Source organism: Aphelocoma coerulescens, chromosome 8 (genome assembly GCF_041296385.1).
Source record: "Aphelocoma coerulescens isolate FSJ_1873_10779 chromosome 8, UR_Acoe_1.0, whole genome shotgun sequence".
Lineage (NCBI taxonomy): Eukaryota > Metazoa > Chordata > Aves > Passeriformes > Corvidae > Aphelocoma > Aphelocoma coerulescens.
This window is the reverse complement of record NC_091022.1, coordinates 24,117,001-24,129,657: the sequence shown is the minus strand read 5'-3', so window position 1 is coordinate 24,129,657 and position 12,657 is coordinate 24,117,001. Positions and strand designations below refer to the sequence as shown.

General features: G+C 39.1%; 1 protein-coding gene across 9 annotated transcripts in view; it reads right to left on the bottom strand.

The window, feature by feature from the left end:
- MAST2 (microtubule associated serine/threonine kinase 2) overlaps positions 1 to 12,657 on the bottom strand; it is a 185,919-nt gene that overhangs the window by 24,429 nt on the left and 148,833 nt on the right. For all 9 annotated transcript variants that reach the window (XM_069023306.1, XM_069023297.1, XM_069023301.1 and 6 more), the window contains 4 exons: positions 7,337 to 7,438; positions 3,318 to 3,450; positions 1,628 to 1,689; positions 879 to 964 (listed from right to left, as the gene is read on the bottom strand). In XM_069023306.1, coding sequence (XP_068879407.1) covers positions 879 to 964; positions 1,628 to 1,689; positions 3,318 to 3,450; positions 7,337 to 7,438 — 383 coding nt within the window. The remainder of the gene's footprint in view (positions 1 to 878; positions 965 to 1,627; positions 1,690 to 3,317; positions 3,451 to 7,336; positions 7,439 to 12,657) is intronic.

Here is a 12,657-nt window from a genome sequence, read left to right as displayed (position 1 = left end):
AGTTTGCAAATAAAATTTTCATCCAGTCTGCCTGCCTTATTGAATCAGTACTTGTTTCCCTTTCTCTGGAGTACATTACATTTACCATGGCATTGTGTCTCACCAGCCCCTGACTATAAAATAAAACCAGGATAAAGACATGTGACTAACAGCAAAACTACCACTTCTCTCTCCCCTTTTTACAAAGTTACACGGGGCTTGTGCAGAAATATGACTGAAGAGATTTTAAATTTTTTTCCCTAATAATATGACTCTTCAACATGCTCCATTGTGTCTTCACTCACTAAAAACCATGCTTGCACTTTTTCCACATTTAGTCTTTTAAAAGTGAGTTGTTGTTAACTAAGCACCCACTTCCACAAAACACTCAAGCACATGCTCAGGTTTTGCTGTTATGACCTACTGAGTATCACTGCTTTTCAGTAACAGCCTAATGACCTCACTGGTAAGGATTTATGAACTGCAAAGAGTCAGGAACTGCCTTTTAAAATTCTGGATAGGTTTGTATGTGCAGTTAAAATTGTAACCGACTGAATTCATACTTGATTCTTCAATGGATAATAAAATCTAATAGCCTTTCTCAAGTATTACTCCTCACAGAGGATTTACCCCAGTTAATTCTAGCACTTCTTTTAGCATTTCAAGTGCTCACAAACAGCCACATATGTTACATATATAAACTGAATACATGAAAGAAATGGCATCTCCCAGAAGAATACAGAAGACACAACAAGTGTGGAACCTCTGTAGGACCTGAGCAAAATTACTTTATGCTTTGGACCTAACAAAACCCAGACATTTGCCAAACTTGGCTATAGCCCTTTCCTGGTTAGGACAACAATAGCATTTTCTTGTAATTCAAAGTTTAAAAGTCTTACCCATAAGCACCATTACTGATCAGTTTAATAGTTTCAAACTCTTCTTCAGATGGAGTTTTCTTTGACTGGACAGAGGCCCCACGGCTCTGGGGAAAGACAACACAAAAATGAAAATCAGGAGCAGGAATGACTTAATTCTGTATGGGTTTTTTTTGTCCTTTTCAAGTGCCCATTAACTCAAACTCAATCCATTTCTAAATTTCTGGAGCCCTCAGCTTTAGGGCAAGTGTCTGTACCCTTAGGGTGGTTTGCAGATTCCCTCCATAACTATTAGCACAAAAAGTCAGTGGACAGTAAGATTCAGGCCTTTCTTTAATATTAAATGTTTTTAAAAAACCAATAAAATAAGGATCTTTGAAACCTAGCCAGTTACATAATTAAATTTTTCCAGTGGTTTTACTAAAGTCAACTCTTTTCAATACAGATCACATTTTACAAATGTAGATATAAAGAATTCCTCCACATGATTTTCATCTGTAACTCCAAAAATTAAAAAAAAAAAAAAAAAATCAACAAAACTTGGTAATAAAGCCTATTTACATCTTTTAAACATTTTACCACCACTGTATAAAGATTTTCACATTTTTATGAGCATGTACTCTAGTTTTAATATGAGCTTTTAAATGTCAGCACCTTTTTTTTTTTTTTTAAATTACAATTACTCTGCATTATAATTAATTCTTTACTGTAGACTACTTCTTTTGAGAGAAAAAAAAGTGCTAGACAGAGTGAGTGTATTACTGCTTTACCTCGACTGAATCATCTGTCTCGGGAGTGTCTGGGCTGTCATAGCTATTCAACTGGGCCATTTCTGAAAAGAAAGAGGAAAGATTACTTCTAATGATCTCAATCAAACACTATTCTCTTTGTTTATACAAGAAAAACAGGATTTTAAGAGGTGCTTGTAGATGATGAAGGACATTTTCTCCCTCTGTAAAAAGTCACCCCAATTATACAGTGATAACCTTTAACATTTACTGCTGCAGGCAGTATTTTATATAAAGGCAAATATAATTAATTGTTCTAATTTCAGCCTGACTTACTCTAGATGGTTTCTATAATAAGTAAAAGCAATAAATGCATGTTTGGGGAAAGTGCTGTCTAGTTAATATTAAAACCTATTCCACACATACATGTCTGCATGCAGCCTGGTGGCACCTCTGTGCTCCAAAAAGAAAAAGCATCACATCTCAAACAGCTGCCCTCCATGTGACATGGCTGATTCTGCAAAACGCTGAGCAGCAGCAAAGTGGGGGAAAGTCACTTAGTTGAGGCTACTCAGCTGTCGCAGGAGATGCTGTAAATTTTGCAAGCCCAAATCCTACCTTAGCTACGAGCCTCTGAACAGACACCACTGACATTTCTGGGTGCCCTCCTTACAGAAAGGAAATAAGGCACCTTGACATCTCCACACATTTCTAAAGAAAATTTGACTTTAGTAAGGGGAATTAGCGATGGAAAGGTTCTCTCCCATGACAGGGATCAAAGGAAATTTCCCTTTAATGTCAGATTTCAACAAATGCTATTAAATTGCATTTAGCAATCTTTGGTAGAAGTTTTCCCGAAGAGCTCTTCACTTGAAGTCAACCTGTCACTGTCATTCCAGTAAACACCACAGAAGTTAAACTAGTCCTAGCCAGACTACTAATTTATATTAAAATTATGCTCTCCTGAGATAACAGAAAGTATGGTTCTACTGCTGAAATATTCTGCAGTAACCTCCAGTCTCTGTCACACTTTCTATTGTTGCTGAACAAGCTGTGCATGCCTGGAGAACTTGTCATTTCAGCCAGCAAAGTGCCAGGCAGAAATATTAACTCACTAATTCTAAAGTTACAGTCTTCTGAGCCAATGTATGTCTATATTAAGTTTACCATATGTAATTCTGGCACCTTGCAGAGAAGCTGTTTCTGTCCTTACACTGCTCTCTTTGGTTTGGCTGCTACACAAGATATAAAACTTCAATCTCACCTCCAGCTAAAAATTCATACTCATCTTGGTTTCTCATGGAAAACACAAAACCCACACTTTTCCCAAAGAGAACAATCAAGTGAGATGACAGGATACTTTCCAACCAGGCCACTAGCAGGCCAGGCAGATCAGAGAAATAACAGGTAAACTTTTACTGTCCAATGGCCCAGAGAAAACAGTTAAATCATAAAGACATTTTTAACATTGTTGCAGCTGTAATACAGGGAGACATTATTAACATCATAAGTAAAGAACTGTCACTATTGATGTGCCATCCTTACCCCAGTAACATTCCTGTGAGACATGGGGCTGGAAAGGACAGTCTAGAATTTGACAGCAAACAGGAAAATAAGGAAAAATGGCCTAGAAATTAAAGCAATAAAATAAAAACATCCTTCAGCTATGTAGTGACTAGGAGAGCTGACTATCCTTTCAACAGTTTGGAAAGTACATAATAAGAGTTCTCACCCTCCAGGGGATCCCTGGTGAGTCCCAGCTGGCTGATAATATAACGAGGAATGTCGCATTTAATTCCTTGCCCTTCCTTGGCATGGCCTTCTGCAGCTTCCAACAAATGGTAGAACTCTTCAGGATCAAACTCCTACAGCAAAGCAGTGAGAGACAGAGAGGTAAATGATGCAGCTTTACAATTATGAAAGGTTTCTCCCCCACAGAGGGGAATCCTCAGAAACATCCAAAGCTAATTCTGGGCTCAGCAGTGACGCAAGACATTTCCAGTTACAACAAGTAAGTCAATGCTTCCCACTCTGCTCTGCAAAACCAACAGACAGTTACACCCCACAGGGTGTCCACAGGCTTAGATCTGCAAGTCAAAACAGGACAAGGACTTTCTAAAAACCAAACCCAAACTTTCAAAAGGTCTTGTTAACATAAGTGTCAAGTGTGGACACATCTCCCAGTTCTGTCACATTGAGATGTGCCAGGGAAAGGTCTGAGAACTGAGGCACCACCTTCTGCACCTCCATCTGACAGGTGAGCTAACCTAATACAAGCCCTTCCTGCTGTCAGATGTCACTTCTGATCAAACCACACACCCACCCGGTCCTGTCACTGTCCTAACCTGAGCAATTGCTAATAAAATTATTAATAAAACAACTTTATTCATAAGAAGTACTGCTGTCCTATTTCTTGTACTATACAGCACAGGATCACTTTAGCAACTCAGTCTTGGTGCATGTGATCTCTCAGGCCAGAAGGTGTGATCTCTTGCACTGGAGTAACAGATACAGTAGGAAATAAAAGACAAGCTTTGGGCAGCAGGAGCACTGCTTAGAAACAAGTTCACCAGTTAACTTTAGCTCTCCCCCCTACAAACCTCATCATTCACCAGCAATGAGCAGCTTCGCCAACACTCTTCAAAAATTTTCCAGTGAAATGGGAGGGTGAAAGGGGAAGAGTTTCAGCATACAGCTGAGCATGCACAGAGAACAGTGAGGGCAGCAGTAAAGAACTGGTGTGTGGTCAGCAACGTAAGAGAAAAAAAGCACAGAACTGCAAACAAGAAAAGGAAATTAGAGCTTGTAATGATGTGAAGATACTTGAACAGAGAACAGATGCACTTTTCCATGATTGCTCCAAGCAATGCTGCTTGGATAGATGCTGTCACCAAAGACAGCCACAATGCAAGAAACAAAGTTCCTTCCTAACTCCTCTGGAAAAGGATTAATCAACAGTCTCAGAACTGGCACAGAGCAGGAGCCAGACCAGAGAGGACCACAGAGAGAGATGGTCACCAGAATGCAGTGACAGGGACAGTGGAGTCAAGGAAGGACTTCTCAAGGTACGACTGCAGGTCATTTATTGGTGAGTAAAGGACAGAAGAAAAAAAACAACTTGGTGACAAAAAAACCCAAACACACAAAACATTAAGGAACTATATAAATTCCAGTTCTGACTTCTTTATAGAAGACTTAATCGTTTGAATACAGAGGAATGAATCCTGCTAAGGGGAGGTAGGTGCCATGGAAAAATAAACTGAAAAAAAAAATTAGATACTTTTTCCTAAAGATGGTGTCAGAGATGTACAAACCATATTATTATTTTCTTGGAGCCCCCAAAGATTCATTCTGCCAATAAACATTTCACAGTTCTACAGATAATACAAAGACTGAAGCCAAATAGTTGAAGTTTAGAATACTTAAGTGCCTTCATCTGCATTAAAACAATCACAACCATCGCAAGAACTGTCTATATGGTCACTTATTTCATTTACAAGGAAGAAAGAACAATGAGCTGTGTTACTAAAATTAACCTTAATATTAAATAGTAGAAAAACTGTTTATAAACTCAGATATAATTGAAGCTAAAGGTTGAATTACAAAAAAGTATGTTAAAAAGAAAAATTAAATTTAGTTCTCAAAAGTATTTAAATAGTTGACTATCCATTACTACACTCCTTGTTTTATGGGACAAAAGGAACACTAATATTTAATTCTTCATGTCACCAGATTAAAATATGTATTTGGGAAAAAAATTGCCAGAAAGGCAATGGAGGTTGAAAAATACAGGGAAGACCAACACACAGATCCTGATATTATTCCTATACTTTGGAGTCTGGCCACCTCATTGTCAAGGTTGTCACTACATGCTTTGGAATTCATTACTCAAATCTCAATGACTTCGCTGCTTCCACCTGCTCCCACTCACTTTGCACAACATCAAGTGGAGAAGACAGAAGAACCTGGAGACCTCCTATTTGGAGCTAAGAGCTGCCTTGAGTTTGGAACTCTGTGCAGGTATAAACATGGATGCACAGGACTTTCTAATATTCCATGTTTTCCTAGATAATGAGTGTACACAAGCAAAAATGACAATGGTGAATACAGCAAATACAAACACAGTAAGTTTAAATTTATCTCCTTTTTTCACTGTCTTCACTCCCAAAATAAATTTTAAAGAAGTACTGGAAGGTAAGTGGGAGTCACAAAAACTCATCTAAATCACAAATATGGTTTGAAAGCCAAAGAATTCCCAGTTTGAATAGAGCTGTGCCCAGGATTTTCAGTGCAGTCTGGCAGAGATTTCTTGAATCAGTAAGTGAAGGTATCTGTCTTGCTGGTTGTGCAGCCAATTTCATCACTGACAGTGGCCCTCCTCACAATGTAGGGTTCCCAGCAAAGCAATCCATCTGACAGCCATGGAGGAGGGATAAGGAACCCTCCAAAGTCTACTGGCTCTCAGTACTTCTGCAGGTGTTTCCAAAAACTGGTATCAATGGTAAGATTGGACCACTCTTGTCTACTTTGTCAAAGAAAGCTCCACAAAACTCATTCATCTTCTAGTGACTCCAGGGAAAAAAGTCACCCACGGACACGCTGCCCACAACATAATCCACGTGTTAACTGTGCTTTTATAGCCAGCCACAGATTCCTAATCCAGCCAACTTCTCTGGCACCTCCAGCACCTGTAGCATCCCTGTCACTTTTATGTCCAGAAAGAACCACCATGAGTGTGCTCCAACACACCAGGGAACTTCATCCTCTCATCACAGAAGCTTCTACTGTAGGTTTGTGACACCTCACAATTTTTCGTGACCTCTCTACATTCTCACTAATTTTTCAACATCCTTTTGAAATACAGTCACTGAATTTAATCCTGTAACCAGTATCCACCACATAATTGTGTACACCTCTTTCTAGATATATTGATGGTTTATGTTAACCCTTTTGCCATGGCATGAGTGAGAATACAGGTTTTCAAGCTGCTTCTCCACCATACCAAGAAAATATTTTTGTAGTTGCAGAACTTCTGGACACAGTGGCCTATTTCATTGGGATTGCCTAAACAATTTTCACCATTTTCCAGCATTAAATTTTAAAAAAGCATTATTATTAGCCGAATTAAGTTATAAAAGAGCAATGGGACTTGCTTTTGCATGTATTCCAACAGCACCAAATATGGTTTCAAACCCAGGCTCCCAAAGCTATTTGGATCTCACACTGGTCTATCCCACTGTGTGTTCACAGCTGGAAAACTTGACACCAGGTTTCACCAGTTGCTGGGTCTACAGGAAGGATTTGAGTCCCAGAGCCCAAACAACATTTATGTCATGGTAGGGAACTTCTTCCTTAGGGACAGCTCTTCCGTAGCACGGCGCTCTGGACACCAGGCACACACCATACAGACATTTACAGGCTCCTTACAGTAACTATTAACAATATGAGGAAAATCCAGTAGCACCAAGTAGCATGGAATTATGTCAACAGCTACATCTGGGCCCTCATAAACTTTATACTAAAATATAATTTAGCTGCTACTGCAGCTGACAGTCCACTGGAGAACGACTTCTGTATTAACGCAAAAGCCACTTAGTACTTCTGTTTGGGTTTTTTTTCAATATCAATTTATTTTTCATCAATGTTTTAATGAGAATTTAAAGGTTTCTTTTGAAGGCTTTGTGTCCCTTATCTCCTCAAGTGAACAGCACTCTTTAGATCCTGCCCAGCCTGTCCCAGGCCCACACTCACCAGGCACTCGAGCAGCCGAGCTGGCCGGGCGATGATAATCATCAGCTTCTTCACAAGCTGGGTAACAAAGGCAACCTCGGAGCTCTCGGATCGCTCGTGGGCCTGTGGAGAGCAGAACAGCACATTATGCTCCTAGCACTGAGCTCTGAATTTCTCTATATCAGATGCTGAACACAATCACCAGCTCAGTAACTGAGCAGCAAAAGCACGGCTGAGTCAGGGCAGGCTGAGCTCAGCTTGCTCAAGGATGCCAAGATACAAATGGCTTTTCCATCACAGCTGACCCCCATTATCATGCAAGAGATATTTCAAAGGCTCTATTTGCATTATATCACCTATCAATTATAATAGATACAATGTGGTTTTAGTTTATTTTTTAAAATGAAAAGAGGAATACTGATTTTTTCAATTTTGCCTTCCACACAACACAGACAACTAGGTAATGACTAACAGACACACATATTTCTGAGCTTTACTTTCAGCTAGAATTTGAACTAGAATTTCTCCTCATTGTCAAGAAAAACTCAACCTCAGTTTCTCTTTTTTTAGTTTTATCAATCCTGTTGAACAACTCCAGCATTGCATTGTATGTTATGTAGGACCAAGCAGATAAGCAAAGAAAAGAGCATATAAAAACTTAATTCAGAGGATTTAGTCCTGTCTGTTACTTTAGCAGATTTCAGTATAAATTCAAGTCGTAGTTTCAAGATATTTGTGTGATGGGATGTCTTATTACAACAGTAAACACACCAAAACAGTTAAGAATTTTAAAAAAAAAAGGGCAACCCAAAAAAACCCTCCCAAATTACTCTTCTCTTCATGAAGCACACAATGGCTACATGATGAGTCCTGGAGCAGAAATACAATAGATTTCATTGCAGAGTGATAAAAAAGTGGTTCTAATGGCATGCAAAAACTCTTAAACAAAGTACAGCTATTTTTCCCCAAGGTCTAAAAATTGTGCTTTAACACAGCCACAAATATAGGGTCCAGAACTTAATAAATGAGCTTTTGCTGGCAATGAGCCAGTTACTCATAGGAATGAAATTTTATCAACAACAGTGAAAGCAGCAATAAATGAAAAGGTTCATTTAGTGTTGTCCATGAGAACCACCTAAGAAAAAGACTTTTATATGTCTGAGAAGTCAAATCACACTGGTGACCTCCTAAAAGATCAATACAAACACAGGAAGCAGAAATTCAGAACTAGAAATATACAAGCAGCATTTTAAATAACATATCTCTCATACTTTACTACCAAACAAAAAAATTTTTGAAGGTTCATTATTTCTCATTTTGACACTGGTCAGAATAGAAATGTTGATTGTCTCCTTCCACACTGATTAGCTGGGGCTAGAATTTTAAGCTTGAAGAGAATGATGTACCTACTAACTCATTATCTGAAAAAATCAGAGATCCTTCCTGCCTATAGAGCCTTAAAAATAAGATTATTTTGGAAATACTGAAATAAGTTGTAATTTTTTTCCTAATTAAAATTCTTTTAAATTGTAAAATAGAAAATAATCGCAATGAAAATGATAAATATTCACTTTGTGCCCTTTAATGCATTAGGCAAACTTAAAAGTTACAAAATGAATTGTAGAAAGAAATTAATGCTTTTATATCTTAAAAGCCATTGCAGATCACCAGGGGTTAGCTGCATTGGAATGAATAAATAAAACATCAACAACTTTGTATTATTTGAAATATGAGCCATGCGACTGGAAAGTCCATTTCTCCCCCCACATAGGTTATATAATGCAAAAAATACAATATAATAGATATAATTCATCATTTTGCATCCATTTACACTGTTAAAGAGAACTTAGTCTTTTAAATCAAGTCCTTTTGTTTTCTCCTTTTTTCATCTATGACAATTCAGGCAACATAATTTAAAAATGCAATTAATTTAATCAGGTGTCTGTTTTGAAAATGAAAAGCTAGACCACGACTGCCAAATGATATAGAAAAGTAAAAGGAAAAAGAAAAAAAAGGATTTACAAAAACCAAACACAACTTGTAACAGCCACTCAGCCATCATCTCCGCACAGCGCTGCTCTTCCAAGCTCCTCAGTGAAACTGCCTCCTCTTCCTTCCTCCTCACACAGGACAGCCTGGACATCCCTACAGAATTCTGATTTCCAGGGTGTCCCACGGACAGAACCCGGGAAGGGGAGGGCTGTCCAGCCAAGCACCACCTGCCGCTCCCATGAGCTGGGCACAGCTGTGCCACCTCAGCAGCGCTTCCCCAGCACCACGCGCTCGCCTCGAGGCTGCTGGGGGCATCTCAGGGTTCCCCCCCCTCCCAAGGGGAGGAGGGAGAAGCTGGTGGGGTTTGGGCAGAGGCTGATGCCATTCCTGCACACACTGCTGGTGACACGTGTACAGGAGGTAGCGATGGATAATTTACAAACCGATTCCCTCATCTGAAAGACCCATCCGTCACTAACTGTGGCTGCTGGGGCATGAAATTAAAATCACTGTCCTCCCCTGGGGTTCAGCAGGACCAATAACTGCGATATGCAAGTCACAACGCTGTAATTGAGCTAATATACTGATGGAAACCAATACAATAGATGTGCAAAGCCAAGGACTGATAAATTTACACTCAGGCTCCCAAGAAGAAAGCAACCCCAATCAGAATATCCATCTGCCAGTGTGCAGCATCAGTCACTGCTGTACAATACTCATACCCTCCCCTGCTCCTTTTGTTCCATGCACAGAAACACCTGTAATCCTTCACCTTCCTGCCCAACTGGCTACACCTAGGCAACAGTCATCAGACTTCTTTTGGCTACTTCTACCTTATTGATTCAGCCAAGTAATAACTGACTATAACCTTTTGTTCCTCAGCAACCTGAGGTTCTAACCCATAACAACAGGTAAAGAACCAAATGTCACAGATTTTTTTGTATCGGAGCTTTATCTTATTTCTTAGTATTTTTACTTTGATGTGAAGTGTAACACTCAAGTTCACGTTTTCCAAAATGAAGAAAATATCTAAAATTCACTTTTACTTCATGATTATTTCGATGATGCAGTAAGTTCTTCTGGCTAAAAGACAGTATTTCATGCTCCAAACAAGGGAAAAGATCTCATTTGCCATAGCTAATGAGATTTGTTGGCATGTTATTACAAAAGCTGGAATCTAAAAATCTTCCAAAAGCTTTCTGGTTTGGTGCATTTAAACAGCTCATCATTTGCATACCCAAACAGTCTGTTTTACATTTTTACTCAAACTACAATACACTAAATCAAATTTCCTTTTTACGGTTTGAAGTGCTGTGCAAGTTTAGTTTGTTACCAGGTATCAGAATCGACACCTTAAAAAAGAATTTCAGGAGAATCCGTTCTTTCACAGTAAAGTGGTAAGAAAATCTGTGGATATTTCTGCCACTTGCTGGTCTCATTATTCACCAATAAAGCATCTTTCCAATCTTTCAATATGTTATAAAAATATACCATAAAATTCCATCACCTACCACACAGACCATACAACTGCCCAAGCTGTTCAAATTACCTTCTAATTGGTATTACTTAGGTACTTATTATTTATGATACTTTACAACCTTAAGCAAAGGTTAAGATCCTGCCATCAAATTCAGAATAGTCTAAACTTGACTCCAAAATGTCCTATGTTTCAGGTGAGCCCTCCAAAAGAAGTATGATCATCAATTTCTATATATTTTGACTTAAATGGCCCAATTATTCCCTTGCAGAATGCGATCTGAAGGGCAAAGCACAGACTAGGCAAGCAGAGGAAACAAGTAGCTTTTAAATATTAAAATCTAAAAGATAAGCTAAGGAACAGAAAAAGCCATAGGACAGGAAAAAAAAACAAAACAAATGAGAAAAATGTGGAATGAAGCCTTTGGCTTTCCTCTGAAGTTTTTAATGTCTTTGTTCTGTTCCTTTGTGGCCTGTTTTGCCTCCCTTGCCTCTCTCAACTTTCCTTTTAATCACCTCTAGCCCACCTTACTTCGTAGAGTAAATAAATCAAACTGAAGAGCTGACCCTTCTCTCGCCCTGGCTCTGCAGAAGATGTTAAGGAGGAAGAAGGCAAAGAAAGCCCCGAATGTCAACTCCTGAACAAGCTCAGAGATGACCAATGTATCTCCTCTAATAACAGTTCAATGTCACCTTTCCCAGTATTTCAGAGCAGCAGGATAATGCCTGTAGGATCAAGGGGAAAGGGACATTTAAGAAGAGTATTTTGAGGATTTGTTCTGAGGGAAAGGGGAGAAAAGGAAAAAGCTGATTTATCTGACCCACACCTCCTCTGAGACCCTGATTAACCTCTTCAGGCCAGAAGACAGGACTGAAAATGCAGACTGGAAGTGGCCAGCCCTAATTTATGGCTCTCTTAGTTCCTTATGGTGTAAGAAATCACTGTCACACAGAGGAGGAAAGTCAGGGAGAGGGAGAATTTCAGGCTCCAAGGATCTGCTACCAGAAGCAGTAAAACACAGCATAGTCCCCCTGTGCCCCTGAAACGTAAGAGATTTTGCTGAGCATACAAAACCACTTTAAATGAAACCTTTCCAACTTCAAAACCACCACCCAAAGAGGCCTGATCCCTTATTTCACAGCTGAAGTGTGCAAACACTCTGCTTCCAGACTCTGGAGATACAAGGGGGATCCACAAGTGGTTACTGATATCCTATACGCAGACAATCATGTAGCCCCTCAAAAGTTATTCCCTACCTCTCTTGGTCTGTCAAAATTATATTCCCCATCCAAATCCAAACATGAGTCATTCTTCTCTCAAGCATAACAAATACCAGAAAAATTACAGCCAAACTTATATAAATGGGGTAGCCAAAAAATTTAGCTGACACAAGGGAAGTTCCTGCAGCTTTCACAAAGCTTTTTAATACAACAATTGTATATTAATATAGTATTTTTATTCATCTGCCTTCTTCTACTGTCTGGAAAGAGTGGCAAAGGGGCACAAGCTAGTGCCATTCATAGCCAGTGGGTTGGCAAACTGATCAATAAAAATAAATTAAAACTGTAATAGAAAACAAAGTATTTCAGATGTTCTGTTTCCAGGTGTCTCTGTGGCATCTGCTATCTGAGGCTGCAATCTTTATAAAACCTGTTTTTTCAGCTTGCTGTATCATTAAATCAAAGCAGAGGACTAGGAAGATATTCCTAAACAGAGGTCTGGACAGGCAATAGCACTGACTCTTCACAATAGTTACAGCATAAATTCTAAGAGATGTCTGAAATTTAGTACTATCTTCATTTTAAAGGGAAAGAGCGATTTTTGATGAATAGCTGCAGCATACTGAGCATGCATTAAAATTGTGCCCCCTTGT